At 48.4% G+C, this 23387-nt stretch overlaps 2 protein-coding genes across 3 annotated transcripts in view; both read right to left on the bottom strand.

The window, feature by feature from the left end:
• ATP8B2 (ATPase phospholipid transporting 8B2) overlaps positions 1 to 109 on the bottom strand; it is a 26531-nt gene extending 26422 nt beyond the window's left edge. Inside the window, exon 1 of the mRNA XM_073008347.1 lies at positions 90 to 109. The gene's annotated coding sequence lies outside the window, so the exon portion shown is untranslated. The remainder of the gene's footprint in view (positions 1 to 89) is intronic.
• On the bottom strand, positions 90 to 13829 carry AQP10 (aquaporin 10). Of its 2 annotated transcripts, none has more exons than XM_073008349.1 (6): positions 13625 to 13829; positions 13111 to 13237; positions 2113 to 2250; positions 1873 to 1991; positions 1426 to 1643; positions 90 to 951 (listed from the first exon to the last, which is right to left on the bottom strand). In XM_073008349.1, the coding sequence occupies exons 1-6, from the start codon at positions 13727 to 13729 to the stop codon at positions 753 to 755; spliced, it is 906 nt and encodes a 301-aa protein (XP_072864450.1). In that variant the 5' UTR covers positions 13730 to 13829; the 3' UTR covers positions 90 to 752. The 2 variants fall into 2 exon arrangements, with proteins under 2 accessions (XP_072864450.1, XP_072864451.1); XM_073008350.1 differs by lacking the exons at positions 13111 to 13237; positions 13625 to 13829 and adding exons at positions 3164 to 3290; positions 3679 to 3833 and having other exon boundaries at positions 383 to 951.
• Positions 13830 to 23387: the final 9558 nt, after the last annotated feature.

Below are 23387 nucleotides of genomic sequence, written 5' to 3' on the forward strand. Positions count from 1 at the left end.
AACAACCAGAATTTTCCCCAGCGCTAGGTTGCCTTCAGCCCCAGACTTTCGCACCTCGGAGCCGTCCGCCCTCGGTTCCTTCACCTTACCTCCTCGCCCTGGCTCATTTCACTGTTTTTCAACTCTTTGAATGAACGACACAGCACCGAGATTTCTAGGAACGGTGCCTCAGTTTCCCCGCCTTGCTCTCTGTGCTCCGCCGCCCGCCCGCCCTCTCGCCCGCCCTCCGCCCCCACCACGCCCCCTGGGTGGAGGCGGCTTTCCTACACCTAACACGCCCCCCCACACCCTCTGGGGGAGGCGCCCCTGAGGGGGTGAAAGTGGGAGGCGCCGAGGCGATGCGAGATGGGAGTCGGCAGTCGGGACAGGCTACGGAGGGCAGTCCCCAGGGTTGTGCCCTACACTGGATGGGGGCCCCCTCCACCCTGCAGATGCCCGCAGCAGTCCCCATCCAGCGGCCAGGTGTGCACCCTCTAGCGGCTACCTCCAGCAACTACTTTACGAGAGGCCTTGAGGGTCAGAAAACCGCTTTGCGGAAGGAGGGAATGAGAAGCCTGAGTCCTGGTACCTTATCCTCCTCCACTTCTCCCTGTCCAGGATCCTTCTTAGTTTAGGAAGAAGGGATGCCAGATGGGTAAACAGAGAAACCTCCCAGGTTCTGGCACATTAACAAAGAGGAAGAATAACTGTTGCTCCCAGGCGGGGTCAGTGGCTGGCTCCAGGGTCCATGAGTGAAGTAAGGGTTGTCCTAATCATAGCTTACACTCCAGCCTCTGAGCGGAGGCAGGAGTTTCCAACTCTGAGGCTTTGTGTTGGGCAGACATCAGATCCTGAGCTGGCTCTGGGTCCTCAGGGTGGTGCAGAGCCACTAATAGCTGGTAAGTGGCTGTGCCAAGGGTGGCCCCCACCAGAGGGGCCAGCACAGGCACCCACCACCAGCCATTACCAGCACTGCAAAAGAAGGACAATGGGAAGGTATCAGGAGTGACTCCCTTTGCCTCCCCCTCTCCAAGGACAGGGGGTAGTAACAAGAGAGTGCCCTAAAGTTGTTCCCAGGGTGGTAGACACCAGGAAGAGGATTGCCTTGGCACCAAAGCATAGTATTTAGAAGAGGGAACCCCAGGAGAGCTTGGTCCAGCCTCTTGCCTTAGGGAATTATCTGAATATATTAATTTTGCTGTTGAAGTAACTAATGTGCACGGAGGTAATATGGCATGCCTAAGAACACAACCTCTAAATCTTACTGTTTCAGTGAAAAGTTGGGAGGGAAACAAGGGAGAAAGGGGGAGCATGTGACTTGGAGAAAGAACACTGTCCTAAGAGGCCAAGAGAGCTATTTAAAGGCTGAGTGCTGTGGACCTAGGGACAGAGCCCTTAGCAGAGGAAGGTGAGTGGAGGCCAGCACCAGGGGAGGCTGTCTCCCACCTGAAGACTTCAGGACCCCAGCCAGCCACGTAGGTGAAGAGACGTGGGCCCAAGTCCCGGGCAGGGTTGAGTGGAAACCCACAGTTGGCACCCATGGATAACCCGATGGCCAGGATCAGCATCCCCACCACCACAGGCTCCAGACCCGCAGGGACTCCCTTGTTCCGTCTGTCCAGGATGGCTAAGAGCCCCACCATCAGCATACCGGTGCCCAGAACCTTGGAGTCAACAGAGGCAGAGGGTTCCCTGTCAGCTGCCAAGTGCACCGTCTGCCCTCTCTCATCCAAATATTCCATGTCATCTGGCTTTGTGCCACACAGGCAGTTGGGGATGGTGGGGGGCGCCAAGATAGACCCAACCCACACTCCACCCAGAGACTGAACAATAGGCTGGGGTCCCGAGGAATGGGGCAAAAGTTGTGTCCCCAGGTCTCCCCCTCACACCTACCTGATCCAGGAAGCCATTGTTCAGGGACAGATAGGGGGCAGGATAGGTGGCAAAAATGGAGGCTGTTTCCTTGGGGCCAGTCACTGTCAGGTTCCCACCTGTATAGTTCTGTAGGGCATCTGTGGAGGAGGGGAACACCCAGGATTTCCCTCTTTGCTCATTCATCCAAAACCATTCTGAGGCACCCCTGGCCACCCACAGGTGCTCCCAAGGCACAGCTCCCTCTGTTCCCTCTGTCACCATAGTAGAGAACGTAGGTGGCTCCTGAAGCACAGAAAGCAGACAGCAACTGCACTAAGATGTAAATGGGGAGCTTGACCCAGGGGAGGCGTCCAACGATGCACATGGCCAGGGAGAAGGCTGGATTCAGGTGGGCCCCTTCAAGGATCAAGGAAAGAAAAACAGCATCTATCAAGTGTCACTGCCAGGCATTGCCACCAGACAACACTGCTGCTCCTTCCTACAGCTCTTAAGGCAGATAGTATAATTCCCATCACACAGCTTAGCAAATTGAGGCTCCAGGATGTTAAGCGACTTAGCAAAGTCACACTGTGGGCCGGGCACAGTGGCTCACGCCTGTAATCCCAGCACTTTGGGAGGCTGAGGCGGTGGATCACTTGAGGTCAGGAATTCCAGACCAGCCTGGCCACATGGTGAAACTCCATTTCCTCTAAAACCACAAATATTAGCCAGGCGTGGTGGCAGGCACCTGCAAAATCAGCTATTCGGGATGCTGAGGCAGGAGAATCGTGTGAACCCAGAGGGCCGAGGTTGCAGTGAACAGAGACCACATCACTGCTCTCCAGCCTGGGCAACAGAGTGAAACTCCATCTCAAAAAAAAAAAAAAAAAGAAGAAGAAGAAGAAGAAGACACTGTGAATCCAAGGTTGGAACCTAGGTCTGTCTGCTTTTTCCACAGCAACACACTATGTCTCAAGGCTCCAGCCAGGCACACCGACGCAGTGTGTATCTGGGGAACAAACGAGAGGTCCTGAGCAGAGATGAGCCCCCAGAGGAATTCAGGTGGGGGACACAAGAGGATAGCACCTGCCCTTCGTGCCCTGCCTTCGATTTCTGTCTAGGTGAGCCAAGCATTAGTGTGAGGAAACAGGATGGAGAAATACAGAAAGGGGACGGGCTGGTGGGGCTAAAGGCTTATCTCAGTCTGGGGCACTAGTCAAGGAGAGAATGTCCACAAGTCACAGAAGGATTTGCGTTTCCACCATCACCAGACAGACACGCTCGCATGCACGTCCCACCTGCTCTGATGACCAGACCCCACCCTCCTCACCTGAGACGTTACCACCCACGTAGATGGCTATCACAACGGCCAGAGAGCCAGCCAGAAACATGGTGAAGAAGTTGCCTTTGGTTTCTCCACTGGTGACAGCCTGGGCCACAGCTCCTTGGGTGAGGAGCTGGTGAAAAGAGGAGAGATGAGGAACAGGGAACCCAGGAGACCAGCAGGGAGAAAGGTCGGGAAGGCCATGGGAGAAGCCAAGAACATGAATGGGCACGGAAGACAACCAAGGGAAGGAGAAAAGCAGAAGGAGGGAAGGGAAAAGAAATGGGGAAAGTGGAAGAAGAAGAAAGGGAAAGAATATGGGAAAAAAGGAAGAAAAGTGACAAGAATAAAAAAGATGAAGAAGGAGAGGAAAGGAGATTAGGAGAGGTGAGAGGATAAAAACGAAAACGCTTAGGGAGTTGGGAGGAAGGGGGACACCAAGAGAAAGAGATAAGGACAGCAGAAGGAGTCAGGAACTTTTGCCCACCCACTTCTTTCCTTTCCCCAGTGACCCTACGTACCATGAGCACAAACACACCCAGAAACTCTGCCAGGCACTGCCGGGCCAGGAGGCTGCGGATCCGGAGGTGGCCCCTGATTCCAGCCAGGGCCTGAGCGACGACCATGGTGGAAACACCCTATCACTGTTCACTGCTCCCTCTGTCTGCACAGGCACACTGCCACTGCACAGCTACTGCCTGCCCCAGCAAAGATAAGGAACAGACTTTAAAACCATTAGCTCAATTCCTGAACAGCAGCTACTGTCTGTGCACGTGTGTAGGCTAGGAAACAGAGAGATAACAGGAGAATGTCCGGCAGCAGGCTATGAGCACAGAGCCTGGGGTTTGCCCAACATCTGTCTCTTCTGTCATTCATTCCCATTCATCACAGGACTAGCCTCCCCTATCCTGACAAATCAAAGGAAGTACCCTGCTTCATATACATTAGATCTCTTAGTCCTGAAGTCAGTTCTGCAAAGTAGTACTATTGCTTCCATTCTACAGGTGAAGCCAGTGGGCCTCAGAACTCTCCAAGATCACACAATTTTCTTTCTCTTTTTTTTTTTTTTTTTTTTGAGACAGAGTCTCTCTCTATCGCCAGACTGGAGTGCAGTGGCACCATCTCAGTTCACTGCAACCTCCGCCTCCCACGTTCAAGCGATTCTCCTGCCTCAGCCTCCCAAGTCAATAGGACTACAGGTCCACCACACCTGGCTAATTTTGATATTTTTTAGTAAAGACGTGGTTTCTTGGGAGGCTGAGGCAAGCAGATCATGAGATCAGGAGATCAAGACTATCCTGGCCACACGGTGAAACTCCATCTCTACTAAAATACAAAAAAATTAGCTAGGCGTGGTGATGCGTGCCTGTAGTCCCAGCTACTCGGGAGGCTGAGTCAGGGGAACTGCTTGAACCAGGGAGGCGGAGGTTGCAGTGAGCCGAGATTGCGCCACTGTACTCCAGCCTGGGCGACAGAGAGAGACTCTGTCTCAAAAAAAAAAAAAAAAAAAAAGAAAGACGGGGTTTCACCATGCTGGCCAGGCTGGTCTCAAACTCCTGGCCTCTAGTGATCCACCTTCCTTGGCCTCCCAAAGTGCTGGGATTACAAGCGTGAGCCACTGTGCCCAGCCCAAGATCACACAACTATTTCATGGCTGAGTGAATTCAAATCCACATCTTCTGACTCTCCGTCTGTTAACCCACAAAGCATCTCATTTAGAACCTGAAGCCTTTCCCCAAACCATTTAGATGCTTGAAGAACTCAACAGGCATCTGGAGAGACTAGGTTAAAGACCATAGACTGAGGCCGGGCGCGGTGACTCAAGCCTATAATCCCAGCACTTTGGGAGGCCGAGACGGGCGGATCACAAGGTCAGGAGATCGAGACCATCCTGGCTAACACAGTGAAACCCCGTCTCTACCAAAAAAATACAGAAAACTAGCCGGGCAAGGTGGCGGGTGCCTGTAGTCCCAGCTACTCGGGAGGCTGAGGCAGGAGAATGGCGTGAACCCGGGAGGTGGAGCTTGCAGTGAGCTGAGATCCGGCCACTGCACTCCAGCCTGGGCGACAGAGCGAGACTCCGTCTCAAAAAAAAAAAAAAAAAGACCATAGACTGTGGGAATGAAACCCACACATTGAGTGCTTGTACTTCCCTTATGCCGAGTCTCACATAGGTTAGAGAAGGCTCCATCTTTGTGTCCCCTGACACATGGCTTGACATGAGGCCTTCATGCTCCTACTTCTTCATATCTCAAGCCTGCAATTGAATGCATTCAAAGAATCTACTTCTAGACACTGGAGAAACAGTGGTGAACAAAACATAGTCACTGCCCTCCTAGAGCTTATGCTCTAGTAGGTGGAAACAAACCATATGCAATTTTAAAAAATACAACATACAGTTTATGAGGTTCTTCAGGGCTACCATTACGATTTGTGTAACTCTGTGGGCTCTACCACTGTCCTGGGCACATCTGTGTGAAATAATATTTCTTTACTGGGTTTAATGAATACTATAGTGCTCCATCCAGATTCCCCCTTGGGAGTCAATATGCCCATGCACTAGCTGCAGGTAATATCAGCTGCTGATACCACATAGCTACCTCCCTCATTGGGCAATGCCCTTCAAGTCAGAAAGGCGCATCACTGAAGGTTACATGCCCTCACGGAGCCCATGTCCAACACTGATTGATGCAGAGATATAAAAGTCTAGCCTCTTTGCCTTGCTTTGCAACAACTCTAAAGGGCAGTTCCAGCTCCAGTTCCCCCACAGGATCCGTTGAGGCATCTGTTATATCATCCACGTGTGTCAGTTTCTCCTGATGCCTAATCTTGTTACAGGAAAGGGGTCTGAATTCAGATCCCAAGACAGGGTTCTTGGATCTCACACTAGGAAGAATTCAGGCTAGGCGCAGTGGCTCACGCCTGTAATCCCAGCACTTTGGGAGGCCGAGGCAGGTGGATCATGAGGCCAGGAGATCGAGACCAGCCTGGCTAGCACGGTGAAACCCAGTCTCCACTAAAAATACAAAAAAAATAGCCAGGCGTGGTGGCGGGCACCTGTAGTCCCAGCTACTCAGGAGGCTGAGGCAGGAGAATGACATGAACCCAGGAGGCAGAGGTTGCAGTGAGCTGAGATCACGCCACTACACTCCAGCCTGGGTGACAGAGCGATACTCTGTCTCAAAAATAGTAATAATAATAATAATAATTCAGGGCGAGTTTGTAGAGTAAAGTGAAAGCAAGTTTATTAGGAAAGTAAAGGAATAAAAAAATGGCTACTCCATAGACAGAGCAGCCCCAAGGGCCGCTGGTTGCGCATTTTTATGGTTGTTTCTTGATGATATGCTAAACGAGAGGTGGATTATTCACTCCTCTCCTTTTTAGACCATATAGGGTAACTTCCTGTCATTGCCATGGCATTTATAAACTATCATGGCATGAGCCACCATGCCCGGCCATGACCTGTATCTTATTGCAACTTCCCTAACTCATCCTGTGACTTAGAATGCCTTAACCATCTGTGAATGCAGTCCAGTAAGTCTCACTCTTCTTTTACTCAGCTCGTATTCAAAATAGACTTGCTCTGGTTCACATGCCTCTGACATTTCCCCCCTTCCTTTTATAAGAGAACCACTAATCCTAAGGGTTGCAGAGGGACGAAGATCCATCTTCTGTAAGTTCTTCAGGTTGAATAGGGGTGATGATATTTTTGCCTAACTCTCAGCATCTCTCATATTCATGGTAGGAGGAGTTCAGTTGGAAAGTGTTGGTATGGGCCAGGTAGGGTGGCGCACGCCTGTAATCCCAGCACTTTGGGAGGCCGAGGCAGGCAGATCACCTGAGGTCAGGAGTTCGAGACCAGACTGGCCAACATGGTGAAACCCTGTCTCTACTAAAAAATACAAAAAAAATTAGCCAGGTATGGTGGCAGGTGCCTGTAACCCCAGCTACTTGGGAGGCTGAGGCAGGAGAATCGTTTGAACCTGGGAGGCGGAGGTTGCAGCAAGCCGAGACTGTGCCATTGCACTCCAACCTGGGCAACAAGAATGAAACTCCATCTCAAAAGAAAGGAAGGGGAGGGGAGGGGAGGGGAGGGGAGGGGAGGGGAGGGGAAGGGAGGGGAAGGGAGGGGAAGGGAGGGGAAGGGAGGGGAAGGGAAGGGAAGGGAGGGGAAGGGAGGGGAACGGAAGGGAACGGAAGGGAACGGAAGGGAAGGGAAGGGAGCATTGGTATGGTGAGGGCCACTCATGAGTTCTGACAGAAGGTGATACTCTGGAAGATTTGTAAGTGTTCAATTTAAGAAAACATTCAGTAAACTTGTCCTGCATTCCTATACAAAGATTACAACAGCTATATATTCCACAGCAGTAAAGCAAAATAAGTAAAATTATCCCAAGTAAACTAAACTAGAAGGCTTTCCATGAACTGAGGAACTGTTGGAACCATGCTGATACGGGGTTGCTAGATGATTCCAGTACATGCCCAGAATTAGAATATTGATGCAGATTTTTACATTACCCATCCCTCTTGTTTCTTCTGAGCAGCAGTCAGAGGCCACTGGTTGGTTCACAGGATTAAGCAGGGTTAGCCTAAATCGCAGAAGCAAACTTAAAGACAACTGCTGAGACTGGAATTTAATAACAAGTGTGTCATAGTTCTTGAAACATAATTTTTCTCTCCAGTTTCCCATTTTTATGAAAGACCATTTTTATGGTAAGACTGATGTGCTTTATTATACTTGGCCTGATGATTGTATAAAGTGCAGCAAGAATAAATAATTTTCACATAGGCTTTTAAAATTGTCTTTGATGGAACTCTGTTCCATAGAAAGAATCTTAGATAAGACTTTTTTAGAGCTGAGCCCTGTCATGGGTTTGTACCCTCACATACCTATGAGTTGGGTAAATTCCTCCTCTCCTTTTGAGGTCCCAAGATAACTTGGGGCTCCTGGACCTTTTAGAAGGTGACATTCTTTACTTACCACAGGTCAGAAACCCTGTACAGAGACTGTGTAGGCAAGGTTATGAGCTCAGTTCACTAAGTGGCTTTTATAGGCTTTACAAGTCAAGTTTGATTCCTTAATGGAAAGCACACCATTCCAGTCAAAGTCTTGATAAAATAACCAATTTCTCCAATTGTGTCCTCTTGCAAAAGAAAACAGATTATTATTACCCTTATGCAAATAACTACATTGCCATAAATTAAGAATACACACAAATAATTTCCAAATTCTGGAGAAATCAGGTAGAGAGATAAATATTCTCCAAGTGTTATTCACAGGAGTGTACTTTACTGGATTGTTAAAAGCTGTAAATATCTGAAAAGAAAAGTTGCCTTGACTCTGAAAAATAAAACAAAGGATCAGCAATGTTTTAAGCAAAGGCAAAAAGATTGCTTTAGTCTTCTTTAGTTTATGCAGTTAACTTTTGTTTGATATCTATGAACATTTCAGCTCTCCATGAGAGTTCTGAAAGTTGTTTCCTCTACTCTAATGTCACAATCTCCAAAGTTTCAGAAACCTGCATTTAAGTGCACCTGTTAAAGTCCTATGGCTGATTATAAACCACCATCTAAAGAAGATCAAAACAAGACAACAATTGTCTGTGGATGATAAAAAGTCTTAGGGCCGGGCGCAGTGGTTCACATCTGTAATCCCAGCACTTTTGGAGGCTGAGGCGGGTGGATCACTTGAGGTCAGGAGTTCGAGACCAGCCTGGCCAACATGGTTAAACCCCATCTCTACCAAATATCAAAAAAACAGCCAGGCATAGGGCAGGTACCCATAATCCCACTACTCAGGAGGCTGAGGCAGGGGACATGCTTGAACCTGGGAGGCGGAGGTTGCAGTGAGCTGAGATCATGCCACTGCACTCCAGCCTGGGTGACAGAGCAAGACTCCATCTCAAAAAAAAAGTCTTAGGACAGACACTAGTAAAGCCACATTGACTAGGAAATTTTGGTTACTTCTGTGGCATACAAAATGTTATGCAACAGTTATTAATAACATATGCTAAGTCATATTAGAATTATAGGATTTTTTCATAATTTTGGAACATGTACCAATAACACATTTAATCTAATGCTCCAAAGTAGATAAACTGAACAATTTTTTTGTTGTTGTTATTTTTTGTTTTTGGGTTGTTTTTTTTTTTTTAGACCAAGTCTCCCTCTGTTGCCCAGGTTGGAGTGCAATGGCATGATCTCAGCTCATTGCAACCTCTGCCTCCTAGGTTCAAGAGATTCTACTGCCTCAGCCTCCTGAGTAGCTGGGATTACAGGCACACACCATCACGCCCAGCTAATTTTTTGGTATTTTTAGTAAAGACAGGGTTTCACCATATTGGTCAGGCTGGTCTCGAACTCCTGATCTTGTGATCCACCTGCCTCAGCTGCCCAAAGTGCTGGGATTACAGGCGTGAGCCACCGCACTTGGCTTAAATTGAACAATTTTTTTTTTTTTTTGAGACAGAGTCTCACTCTGTTGCCCATGCTGAAGTGCAGTGGTGCCATCTCAGCTCACTGCAAGCCCTGCCTCCTGGGTTCACCGTTCTCCTGCCTCAGCCTCCTGAGTAGCTGGGACTACAGGCGCCCACCACTATGCCGAGCTAATTTTTGTGTCTGTGTTTTTAGTAGAGACAGGGTTTCACCATGTTAGCCAGGATGGTCTCGATCTCCTGACCTTATGATCCACCCGTCTCGGCCTCCCAAAGTGCTGGGATTACAGGTGTGAGCCACTGTGCCTGGCCTGAACAATTTTTAATAGTCAAAGAAGCAGCTTATGACCTTAAAGAATTTAGCAAACTTAATATCTGCATAATTTAGACCAAATGTTTACTTTTTAAATTTGTTTTGGTTTTTTGTTTCTTTTTAGTCAGAGTCTTGCTCTGTCACCCAGATTGGAGTGCAGTCACTTGATCTTGGCTCACTACAACCTCCACCTCCTGGGTTCAAGCGATTCTCCTCCCTCAGCCTCCCAAGTAACTGGGACTACAGGCTTGCACCACTACACTTAATTTTTGTATTTTTCGGTGAGATGGGTTTTCATCATGTTGGCCAGGCTGGTCTCGAACTCCTGACCTCAAGTGATCTTCTCGCCTCAGCCTCCCAAAGAGCTGGGGTTCAGGCATGAGCCATCACACCCGGCCAAAATGTTTACATTTTTGAAGATTTTTTTATTTTGCCAATAATCTTTCAAACTGTCTTTATTTCCCAAAGATTACTTAAGTCACATGAACTAAATAAAGGGCATTCCACTTTTTACTTTTCTGATAAAATGTTTGATTTAAGCACTTCTTATTGTTAAACCAATGAATTAAAGCTTTTTCATATATAAACTTTACATACATAATACATATAAATACACAGGCAGACAGAAGATAAGGATCATCCTCTGTGGGGAAAAGAAAGAGATCAGCCTGTTACTGTGTCTATATAGAAAGAAGTAGACATAAGAGACTCCATTTTGTTCTGTATTTGAGATGCTGTTAATCTGTGACCCTACCCCCAACCTTGTCCTTGCAAGAGACATGTGCTGTGGTAACTCAAGGTTTAATGGATTTTGGGCGTGCAGGGTGTGTCTTTGTTCCTAGAAAAGCTAGGTGTTGTCCAAGTTTTATCCCCATGTGATAGGATGAAACAATGCTGCTAAAAGGTTTATCTCAAGGCACAGGATTTTCCTTTAAACTTATTCATGTCACAGAGATCCTTGTTCTTATGTCTTACTGCTGATTTCCTCCCTAAAAAATGATCCTATTGTCCTGCCACTCCCTTATCTTTAAGATGGTAAAGATAATTATCTATAAATACTAAAGGAACTCAGAGACCGGTGCTGGAGTGGGTCCTCTGTAAGCTGAGCGCCGGTCCCCTGGGCCCCCGCTTTTCTTTCTCTATACTTTGTCTCTGTGTCTTATTTCTTTTCTCAAGTCTCTCGTTCCACCTAAAGAGAAACACCCACAGGTGTGGAGGGGCAGGCCACCCCTTCAATCCCCTAAGATGGGAATTAGACCTTAAACCAGGGCTGCCATTGTGAAAAGAGAAAGCATGGCCACATGGCTACAAGGTCAAGCTGCTAAGGACATACAAGACAAGAAGGAAGGCCGGGCGTGGTGGCTCACACCTGTAATCCCAGCATTTTGGGAGGCCGAGGTGGGCAGATCACCTGAGGTCAGGAGTTCGAGACCAACCTGACCAACATGGAGAAACCCCATCTCTAATAAAAATACAAAATTAGCCGGACGTGGTGGTGCATGCCTGTAATCCCAGCCACCTGGGAGGCTGAGGCAGGAGAATCACTTGAACCTGGGAGGCAGAGGTTGCAGTGAGCTGAGATGGTGCCATTACACTCTAACCTGGGCAACAAGAGCGAAACTCTGTCTCAAAAAAATAAATAAATAAGAGAATGAAATGTGAAAGCATTTGTAGCTCATGCAAGAAAGAATTCAGGGTGAAGTCCATACAGTAAAGTGAAAGCAAGCTTATTAGGAAAGTAAATGAATAAAAGAATGGCTACTTCATACACAGAGCAGCCCCGAGGGCCGCTGGTTGCCTATTTTTATGGTTGTATCTCAATTGCATGTTAAACAAGGGGTGGATTATTCATGCCTCCCCTTTGAGATCATATAGGATAACTTTCTGTAGTTGCCATGGCATTTGTAAACTGTCATGGCACTGGTGGGAGTGTAGCAGTGAGGAAGACCAGAGGTCAGTGTAGTCATCTTGGTCTTGGTGAGTTGTAACTGGCTTCTTTACTGCAACCTATTTTACCAGCAAGGTCTTTATGACCTGTATCTTGTGACAACCTCCTACTTAATCCTATGACTTTCTTTTTTTTTTTTTTTTGAGGTGGAGTCTCACTCTGTCACCCAGGCAGGAGTACAGTGGTGCAATCTTGACTCACTGCAACCTCCGTCTCCTGGGTCCGAGCAATTTTCCTGTCTGAGACTATCGAGTAGCTGGGACTGTAGGCACATGTCACCACGCCTGGCTAGTTTTTGTATTTTTAGTAGAGACAGGGTTTCGCCATATTGGCCAGGCTAGTCTCGAACTCCTGACCTCAGGTGATCCATCTGCCTCAGCCTCCAAAAGTGCTGGGGTTACAGGGGTGAGCCACCACACCCAGCTGTCCTTCCTACAGCTCTTCAGGCAGATAGTATTGTTCCCATCACACAGCTTAGGAAATTGAGGCTCCAGGATGTTAAGCAACTTATCAAAGTCACACTGTGAATCCAAGGTTAGAACCTAGGTCTGTGCCGAGTGCGTTGGCTCATGCCTGTAACCCCAGCACTTTGGGAGGCTGAGGTGGGTGGATCACCTGAGGTCAGGAGTTCAAGACCAGCCTGGCCAACATGGTGAAACACCATCTCCACTAAAAATACAAAAATCAGCTGGGCATGGTGGCACACATCTGTAATTCCAGCTACTCAGGAGGCTGAAGCAGGAGAATCGGCTTGAACCCGGGAGGCAGAGGTGCAGTGAGCTGAGATCGTGCCACCGCACTCCAGCCTGGGAAACAGAGCAGGACTCCATCAAAACAAAACAAAACAAAACAAAACAAAAAACCTAAGTCTGTCTGCTTTTTCCACAGCAACGCACTATGTCTCAAGGTTCCAGCCAGGCACACTGATGTCTGGGGGAAAAGCAGGAGAGGTTCTGAGCAGAGATGAGCCCCCAGAGGACTTCGGGTGGGGGCACAAGAGGATATCACCTGCCCGTCATGCCCTGCCTTCAATTTCTGTCTAGGTGAGCCAAGCACTAGTGTGAGGAAACGGGATGGAGAGATACAGAAAGGGGACGGGCTGGTGGGGCCAAAGGCTTATCTCAGTCCGGGGCACTGGTCAAGCTCAAGGAGATAATGTCCATGAGTCACAGAAGGATTTGCGTTTCCACCATCACCAGACAGACACGCTCACATGCACGTCCCACCTGCTCTGATGACCAGACCCCACCCTCCTCACCTGAGACGTTACCACCCACGTAGATGGCTATCACAACGGCCAGAGAGCCAGCCAGAAACATGGTGAAGAAGTTGCCTTTGGTTTCTCCACTGGTGACAGCCTGGGCCACAGCTCCTTGGGTGAGGAGCTGGTGAAAGAGGAGAGATGAGGAACAGGGAACCCAGGAGACCAGCAGGGAGAAAGGTCGGGAAGGCCAGGGGAGAAGCCAAGAACATGAATGGGCATGGAAGACAAGCAAGGGAGGGAGAAAAGCAGAAGGAGGGAAGGGAAAAGAAATGGGGAAAGTGGAGGAAGAAGAAAGGGAAAGAATGTGAGAAAAAAAGAAGAAAAGTGACAAGAATAAAAAGGATGAAGAAGGAGAGGAAAGGAGATTAGGAGAGACGAGAGGATAAAAATGAAAACGCTTAGGGAGTTGGGAGGAAGGGGGACACCAAGAGAAAGAGATAAGGACAGCAGAAGGAGTCAGGAACTTTTGCCCACCCACTTCTTTCCTTTCCCCAGTGACCCTACGTACCATGAGCACAAACACACCCAGAAACTCTGCCAGGCACTGCCGGGCCAGGAGGCTGCGGATCCGGAGGTGGCGCCTGATTCCATCCGGGGCCTGAGTGACGACCATGGTGGAAACACCCTATCGCTGTTCACTGCTCCCTCTGTCTGCACAGGCACACTGCCACTGCACAGCTACTGCCTGCCCCAGCAAAGACAAGGAACAGACTTTAAAACCATTAGCTCGGTTTTGCGCATTGGTTCACACCTGTAATCCCAGCACTTTGGGAGGTCGAGGTGGGCGGATCAACTGAGGTCAGGAGTTTGAGACCAGTCTGACTAACATGCTGAAACCCTGTCTCTACTAAAAATATAAAAGTTAGCTGGCGGTGGTGGTGGGCACCTGTAATCCCAGCTACTCAGGAGACTGAGGCAGGAGAATCGCTTGAACTCAGGAGGCACAGGTTGCAGTGAGCTGAGATAGCGCCATTGCACTCTAGCCTGGGCAACAAGAGCAAAACTCTGTCTCAAAAAAAATAAAAATAAAAATAAAACAAATAAAAGGATGAAATGTGAAAGCATTTGGAGTTCATGCAAGAAAGAATTCAGGGTGAGTCCATACAGTAAAGTGAAAGCAAGCTTATTAGGAAAGTAAAGGAATAAAAGAATGGCTACTCCGCCGGGCACGGTGGCTCAAGCCTGTAATCCCAGCACTTTGGGAGGCCGAGACGGGCGGATCATGAGGTCAGGAGATCAAGACCATCCTGGCTAACACGGTGAAACCCCATCTCTACTAAAAAATACAAAAAACTAGCTGGGCGAGGTGGCGGGCGCCTGTAGTCCCAGCTACTCGGGAGGCTGAGGCAGGAGAATGGCGTGAACCCAGGAGGCGGAGCTTGCAGTGAGCTGAGATCCGGCCACTGCACTTCAGCCCCGGCGACAGAGCGAGACTCTGTCTCAAAAAATAAATAAATAAATAAATAAATAAATAAATAAATAAAAGAATGGTTACTCCATACACAGAGCAGCCCCGAGGGCCGCTGGTTGCCTATTTTTATGGTCGTATCTCGATTACATGTTAAACAAGGGGTGGATTATTCATGCCTCCCCTTTGAGATCATATAGGGTAACTTCCTGTAGTTGCCTTGGCATTGTAAGCTGCCATGGCACTGGTGGGAGTGTAGCAGTGAGGAAGACCAGAGGTCAGTGTAGTCATCTTGGTCTTGGTGAGTTGTAACTGGCTTCTTTACTGCAACCTGTTTTACCAGCAAGGTCTTTATGACCTGTATCTTGTGACAACCTCCTCTTAATCCTATGACTTTCTTTTTTTTTGAGGTGGAGTCTCACTCTGTCACCCAGGCAGGAGTACAGTGGTGTAAACTTGACTCACTGCAACCTCCGTCTCCTGGGTCCAAGTAATTCTCCTGTCTGAGACTACCGAGTAGCTGGGACTGTAGGCACACGTCACCATGCCTGGCTAGTTTTTGTATTTTTAGTAGAGATGGAGTTTCGCCATATTGGCCAGGCTGGTCTCGAACTCCTGACCTCAGGTGATCCATCTGCCTCAGCCTCCAAAAGTGCTGGGGTTACAGGGGTGAGCCACCACACCCAGCTGTCCTTCCTACAGCTCTTCAGGCAGATAGTATTGTTCCCATCACACAGCTTAGGAAATTGAGGCTCCAGGATGTTAAGCAACTTATCAAAGTCACACTGTGAATCCAAGGTTAGAACCTAGGTCTGCGCCGAGTGCGTTGGCTCATGCCTGTAACCCCAGCACTTTGGGAGGCCGAGGTGGGTGGATCACCTGAGGTCAGGAGTTCAAGACCAGCCTGGCCAACATGGTGAAACACCATCTCCACTAAAAATACAAAAATCAGCTGGGCATGGTGGCACACATCTGTAATTCCAGCTACTCAGGAGGCTGAAGCAGGAGAATCGGCTTGAACCCGGGAGGCAGAGGTGCAGTGAGCTGAGATCGTGCCACCGCACTCCAGCCTGGGAAACAGAGCAGGACTCCATCAAAACAAAACAAAACAAAACAAAACAAAAAACCTAAGTCTGTCTGCTTTTTCCACAGCAACGCACTATGTCTCAAGGTTCCAGCCAGGCACACTGATGTCTGGGGGAAAAGCAGGAGAGGTTCTGAGCAGAGATGAGCCCCCAGAGGACTTCGGGTGGGGGACACAAGAGGATATCACCTGCCCGTCGTGCCCTGCCTTCAATTTCTGTCTAGGTGAGCCAAGCACTAGTGTGAGGAAACGGGATGGAGAGATACAGAAAGGGGACGGGCTGGTGGGGCCAAAGGCTTATCTCAGTCCGGGGCACTGGTCAAGCTCAAGGAGATAATGTCCATGAGTCACAGAAGGATTTGTGTTTCCACCATCACCAGACAGACACGCTCACATGCACGTCCCACCTGCTCTGATGACCAGACCCCACCCTCCTCACCTGAGACGTTACCACCCACGTAGATGGCTATCACAACGGCCAGAGAGCCAGCCAGAAACATGGTGAAGAAGTTGCCTTTGGTTTCTCCACTGGTGACAGCCTGGGCCACAGCTCCTTGGGTGAGGAGCTGGTGAAAGAGGAGAGATGAGGAACAGGGAACCCAGGAGACCAGCAGGGAGAAAGGTCGGGAAGGCCAGGGGAGAAGCCAAGAACATGAATGGGCATGGAAGACAAGCAAGGGAAGGAGAAAAGCAGAAGGAGGGAAGGGAAAAGAAATGGAGAAAGTGGAGGAAGAAGAAAGGGAAAGAATGTGAGAAAAAAAGAAGAAAAGTGACAAGAATAAAAAGGATGAAGAAGGAGAGGAAAGGAGATTAGGAGAGACGAGAGGATAAAAATGAAAACGCTTAGGGAGTTGGGAGGAAGGGGGACACCAAGAGAAAGAGATAAGGGCAGCAGAAGGAGTCAGGAACTTTTGCCCACCCACTTCTTTCCTTTCCCCAGTGACCCTACGTACCATGAGCACAAACACACCCAGAAACTCTGCCAGGCACTGCCGGGCCAGGAGGCTACGGATCCGGAGGTGGCGCCTGATTCCAGCCGGGGCCTGAGTGACGACCATGGTGGAAACACCCTATCGCTGTTCACTGCTCCCTCTGTCTGCACAGGCACACTGCCACTGCACAGTTACTGCCTGCCCCAGCAAAGACAAGGAACAGACTTTAAAACCATTAGCTCGGTTTTGCGCATTGGTTCACACCTGTAATCCCAGCACTTTGGGAGGTCGAGGTGGGCGGATCACCTGAGGTCAGGAGTTTCAGTCTGACTAACATGCTGAAACCCCGTCTCTACTAAAAATATAAAAGTTAGCTGGCGGTGGTGGTGGGCACCTGTAATCCCAGCTACTCAGGAGACTGAGGCAGGAGAATCGCTTGAACCCGGCAGGCGGAGGTTGCAGTGAGCTCTGATCGTACCATTGCACTCCAGCCTAGGTGATGGAACGGGACTCCATCTCAAAACAAACAAGCAAAAACCCATTAGCTCAATTCCTGAACAGCAGCTACTGTCTGTGCACGTGTGTAGGCTAGGAAACAGAGAGATAACAGGAGAATGTCCGGGAGCAGGCTATGAGCACAGAGCGTGGAGTTTGCCCAACCTCTGTCTCTTCTATCATTAATTCCCGTTCATCACAGGACTAGCCTCCCCCATCCTGACAAATCGAAGGAAGTACCCTGCTTCATATACATTAGATCTCTTGGTCCTAAAGTCAGCTCTGCGAAGTAGTACTGTTGTTTCCATTCTACAGATGAGGCTAGTGGGCCTTAGATCTCCCCAGATCATACAATTTTTTGTTTCTGTTTTTTTTGTTTTGTTTTGTTTTGTTTTTGAGGCAGTCTTGCTCTGTCGCCCAGGCAAGAGTCTGGGCATCATCTCAGCTCACTACAACCTCCATCTCCCAGGTTCAAACAATTCTCCTGCCTCAGCCTCCTGAGTAGCTGGGACTACTGGTTTGCACCAGCATGCCCAGCTAATTTTTATATTTTTTAGCAAAAACGGGGTTTCACCGTGCTGGCCAGGCTGGTCTCGAACTCCTGGCCTCTAGTGATCCACCCACCTAGGCCTCCCAAACTGCTGGGATTACAAGCAAGAGCCACTGTGCCCGGCCCAGGATCACACAACTATTTCATGGCTGAGTGAATTCAAATCCACATCTTCTGACTCTCCATCTGGTAACCCACAAAGCCTCTCATTTAGAACCTGAAGCCTTTCCCAATCCATTTGGATGCTTGAAGAACTCAACAGGCATCTGGAGCGACTAGGCTAAAGACCACAGACTGTGGGAATGAAACCACACATTGAGTGGTTGTACTTCCCTTATGCTGAGTCTCACATAGGTTAGAGAATGCTCCATCTTTGCGTCCCCTGACATGGCTCGACATGAGGCCTTCACACTCCTACTTCTTCATATCTCAAGCCTCCAATTGAATGCATTCAGAGAATCTACTTCTAGACACTGGAGAAACAGTGGTGAACAAAACATAGTCTCTGCCCTCCTAGAGCTTATGTTCTAATAGGTGGAAACAGACAATATGCAGTTTTTTGGTTTTTTTTCTTGAGACGGAGTTTCACTGTCGTTGCCCAGGCTGGAGTGCAGTGACGTGATCTCGGCTCACCACAACCTCTGCCTCCTGGGTTCAAGTGCTTCTCCTGTCTCAGCCTCCCAAGTAGCTGGGATTACAGGCATGTGCCACCACACCCGGCTAATTTTGTATTTAGTAGAGACGGGATTTCTCCACGTTGGTCAGGCTGGTCTTGAACTCCCAAACTCAGGTGATCCGCCAGCTTCGGCCTCCCAAAGTGCTGGGATTACAGCTGTGAGCCACTGCGCCCAGCCAATATGCAGTTTTTAAAAATACCATGTACAGGCCAGGCACGGTGGCTCAAGCGTGTAAATCTAGCACTTTGGGAGGCTGAGGCAGGTGGATCATTTTTAGTCAGCCTGGCTACTCTGGAGGCTGAGGCAGGAGAATCGCTCAAACCCAGGAGGCAGAGGTTGCAGTGAGCAGAGATCGTGCCTCTACACTCCAGCCTAGGTGACAAGAGCAAGACTCCCTCAAAACAAAACAAAACAAAACAAAAAAACTAATCACCACATCAAGGCAGACTACGAAAGCCATCAGGCCTTTTTGACAGCATTTAAGGAAAACCTAATCCCCTGTATCCACTGGGCATTAGAGTGAAGGAGCAGCTCAAGTGTTAATTATATAAGTAGTAGGTCTTTAGAGAATGTTGAAGTCTCAGCCCCTGTAGATCTCCTATGCGAAGGCTAGGGTCAAAAAAGAAAAACTGTAGGATCTTGAGACTTGGGTTAGAGACATCTAGGTAGATACAACAGAATCTTGAGTCCCCAGATTCCTCTGAAACCTCTGTCCAAGCCTGCAGAGTTTGCTCAGTATATATATATTTTGAGACAGTATCTGTATTAGTCCATTTTCACACTGCCAGTAAAAACATAGCAAGACTGGGTGATTTATTACAGGAAAAAGGTTTAATGGATTCACAGCTCCACATGGCTGGGGATGCCTCACAAACATGGCAGAAGGCAAGGAGGAGCAAGTCACATCTTACATGGATAGCAGCAGGCAAAGAGAGCTTGTGCAGGGAAACTCCTTCTTATAAAACCATCAGATCTCAGGCCAGGGCTGGTGGCTCATGCCTGTAATCGCAACACTTTGGGAGGCGTAGGCGGGCAGATCACCTGAGGCCAAGAGTTCAAGACCAGCCTGACCAACATGGCAAAACCCTGTCTCTACTAAAAATACAAAAAATTAGCCAGGCATGGTGGCAGGTGCCTGTAGTCCCAGCTACTTGGGAGGCTGAGGCAGGAGGATCTCTTGAACCCCGGAAGGCAGAGGCTGCAGCAAGCCTAGATGGCACCATTGCACTCCAGCCTGAGCAACAAGACCAAAACTCCGTCTCAAAAAAAAAAAAAAAAAAAAAAAAAGAAAACCATCAGATCTCGTGAGACTTACTATCACAAGAACAGCATGGGAAAGACCTACCCCCACGATTTAATTACCTCCCACCAGGTCACTCCCACAACATGAGGGAATTCAAGATGAGATTCGGATGGGGACACAGCCAAACCTTATCAGGGTCTCACTCTGTTGCCCAGGCTGGAGTGCAATCTTGGCTCACTGCAGCCTCCATCTCCTGGGTTCAAGCAATTCTCGTGCCTCACCCTCCAGAGTAGCTGAGACTACAGGCATGTGCCACCACACCCAGTTGGCTCACTCTTCACTTGCAAAATGATCATACAAAGGCTTCAAAGGAAGCAGGTGCTTTACAAGATGATACTCATCCTCTCCAGGATCTATCACCACCTCCTTTCCTGGCAACAAGACAAATAACAAGGATTGAATTCTAGCAAAGACCCAAAGAGAATGTTCTGGCCTACTAAGAGAAGGGAGAAAATACATGGTAAAGGCACTTCAGGATGTGGCTAATACGTACCTGCAGAATTTGGTAGAGACACATGGAACTGGATACTGAGAATGTTGGATCAAGGGAGGTGGAACACAAAGTTAGATATGGAAGATGTAGATATGGAAGATTTATTGATATGAGAGCACTCGCCTGTGACATAGGATTTAACACCTTTGTGTAACCACCCAGTGGGTTCACCTTGCCCACTGCCTAGACAGAGATGATTTATCAAGGCAGGGGAATTCCAATAGAGAAAGAGTAATTCACACAGAACTGGCTGTGCAGGAGACCAGAGTTTTGTTATTACTCAAATCAGTCTCCCCAAACATGAGAGGATCAGAGTTTTTAAGGGCATCTTAGTGAGTAGGGGAAGTCAGTGAGCCAAGAGTGCTGATTGGTCAGGTCAGAGAAGATATCATAGGGAGTCGAAGCTGTCTTCTTGTGCTGAGTCAGTTCCTGGGTGGGGGCCACAAGATCAGATGAGCCAGTTTATCGATCTGGGAGGGGCCAGCTGATCCATCAAGTGCAGGGTCTGCAAAATATCTCAAGTACTGATCTTAGGAGCAGTTTAGGGAGGGTCAGAATCTTGTAGGCTCCAGCTGCATGACTCCTAAACCATAATTGCTAATCTGTTTTTTTGTTTTTGTTTTTGTTTTTTGGAGTCTTGCTCTGTCATCCAGGCTGGAGTGCAGTGGGGCAATTTCAGCTAAATGCAACCTCCACCTCCTGGGTTCAAGCAATTCTCCTGCCTCACCTCCTGTAAAAATTGGTTAGATCATGGCAGATGGCAGCAGTGTACCATAAACTTAACCAAACAACAACCCCAATTGCAGTTGCTGTATCCCACATGGTAACTTTGTAAAACAGTTTTTTTTTTTTTTTTTTTAAAGTCTCACTTTGTCCCCCAGGCTGGAGTGCAGTGGCATGATCTCTGCTCACTGCAAACTCTGCCTCCTGGGTTCATGCCATTCTCCTGCCTCAGCCTCCCAAGTAGTGGGACTACAGGTGCCTGCCACTACGCCCGGCTAATTTTTTTTTTTTGTATTTTTAATAGAGATGGGGTTTCACTGTGTTAGCCAGGATGGTCACGATCTCCTGACCTCGTGATCCACCTGCCTCGGCCTCCCAAAGTGCTGGGATTACAGGTGTGAGCCACCACAGCCAGCCGTAAAACAGTTTGACATGGCCTCTGGGTGTTGGTGTATAGCCATTAATTTGGTTGGTGAATGTTATTTTCCATCCCAAATGGATCAGAAAGGAGAATCAGAAGCAGGATCATTTGCATCCACATGGGAAGGACAACAATATTTATGGGCTTGTCCCAAGATTATGGTTTTTTGTTGTTTGTTTTTGTTTGTTTGTTTTGTTTTTGAGATAGTCTCACTCTGTCGCCCAGCCTGGAGTGCAGTGGTGCGATCTCAGCTCACTGTAACCTCCACTTCCTGGGTTCAAGCGATTCTCCTGCCTCAGCGTCTTGAGTAGGTGGGATAACAGGTGCATGCCACCACACCTGGCTAATTTTTGTAATTTTAGTAGAGATAGGGTTTAGCCATGTTGGCCAGGCTGGTCTCGAACTCCTAACCTCGAGTGATGTGCCCACCTCGGCCTCCCAAAGTGCTGGGATTATAGGTGTGAGCCACTGTGTCTAGCCAGTTCTGCCTTCTTAACATTTTTTGTGTTTTGTTTTTGAGACGGAGTTTCGCTCTTGTTGCCCAGGCAGGAGTGCAATGGTGCAATCTCAGCTCACTGCAACCTCTGCCTCCCAGGTTCAAGCGATTCTCCTGTTTCAGCCTCCCAAGTAACTGGGATCACAGTGTATACCACCATGCCCAGCTAATTTTGTATTTTTCACCATGTTGGTCAGGCTGGTCTCGAACTCCTGACCTCAAATGATCTGCCTGCCTCGGCGTCCCAAAGTGCTGGGATTACAGGCGTGAGCCACGGTGCCTGACTCCAGAATTATGTTAATTCTCTGGCCCTCTGTCATAATATACTCTGAAGGCATCTTGACTATATGAACATTCTGAAGAACATCATTTTAGCTCCAAAGCAAGCTTCAAAGCAAGTGGCCCAGTTCACTATACATATGACATCATGATAGTCATACCAGAAGAGCAAGAAGTATATTGGAGGCCTTGGAAAGATACATGTATTCAGACAGTGGGAAATAAAACCCCACAAAGATTCAGGAAATTGCTACATTGGTTAAGTTTTTAGAGGTACGGTGATCCGAGACATGCTGGGATATCTAACCAAAGTCAAGGTCAGATATTGCATCTCATGCCTCCCACCACTAAGGAAAAAAAAGAAGTACAATATCAATCTTCTTAGGACTCTGGAGCAATATTTCACAGTTAGGAATACAACCCTGGCCAAGTTACTAGCTGACACTGAAGGACGTCAACTTTGAGTGGGGCCAAAACAGAAAAGGCCTCTGTAGCCTTGTGACCTAGCAGAACCTAAGAGACTGGAATATCTGTGGTTGGAGAAGATGTTGGTTTTGGTTTGGCAAGCTCTCATAGGAGAATCATAATGTAGGCCCCTGGAGCTCTGGAGCAAATCCATGCCATCTGCAGCAGGAAAATACCCACCATTTGAAAAGCAGCTCTTGAAATGCTCCTGGGCTCCGGTAGAGACAAAGCATCTGACTATAGGACATCACATGACCAAGTGGCCAGAACTAACCAGAGCTGGGCTCTGTCAGATCCTCCATGTCATTAGGAATAGTGGGCCCAGCAAGAACATATTGTGGTGACAGAGTGAGACCCTGTCTCAAAAAACAAAACAACAACAACAAAAACATTTTAAGATAGAAGTGGCATCTTTGATATCAGGCATAAGCAGGATCAGAGGGCAAAGCAAGCTTCAAAGCAAGTGGCCCAGACTCCCAGGTCACTCAGCAGTGTTGCACTGACATCTCTCATCAGCTCCCACCTATGGGCCCATCAGGGATCCCTGTGACTCGCTGACAGGGAAGGCAAAAGCCCAAGCTTCACTCACAGATGGATTGGCATGGTAAATGGGGAAAAGCCAAAAACGAGAATCCTGCTGCATTGCAGCCTCACTCAGAAGCAGCTCCGGAAGATAGTGGTGAAGGGAAATCCTTCCAGGGACAAAGATTTGGACAGTATATCTGGTCATCCCCTTTGTGTGGAAAGAGAAGTAACCCTACGTGAGAATATTCACATGGGCAGAATATTCACACAGTCACATAGTCAGTGGCAAATGCCCCAGCTGGTTGGTCAGGAGCTTGAGAAGAAAGATTGAAAGATCAAGGACAAAAAGGTCTGAGAGCCAGGGCATGATGGCACACGCCTGTGGTCTCACCTTGGGAGGTTGAGGTGAGAGGATCGCTT

The sequence above is a fragment of the Chlorocebus sabaeus genome, chromosome 20 (genome assembly GCF_047675955.1).
Source record: "Chlorocebus sabaeus isolate Y175 chromosome 20, mChlSab1.0.hap1, whole genome shotgun sequence".
Classification (NCBI taxonomy): Eukaryota; Metazoa; Chordata; class Mammalia; order Primates; family Cercopithecidae; genus Chlorocebus; species Chlorocebus sabaeus.

Bases quoted from the DNA above. Each gene is read 5' to 3' on its own strand.
- AQP10 (XM_073008349.1), bottom strand. From the start codon at position 13,729: ATGGTCGTCACTCAGGCCCCGGATGGAATCAGGCGCCACCTCCGGATC. The intron at 13,238-13,624 runs GTACGTAGGGTC...CTCTTTCACCAG, and splicing joins TGGGTGTGTTTGTGCTCATG to CTCCTCACCCAAGGAGCTGT. The intron at 1,992-2,112 runs GTGACAGAGGGA...CCTCCTCCACAG, and splicing joins CACCTACGTTCTCTACTATG to ATGCCCTACAGAACTATACA.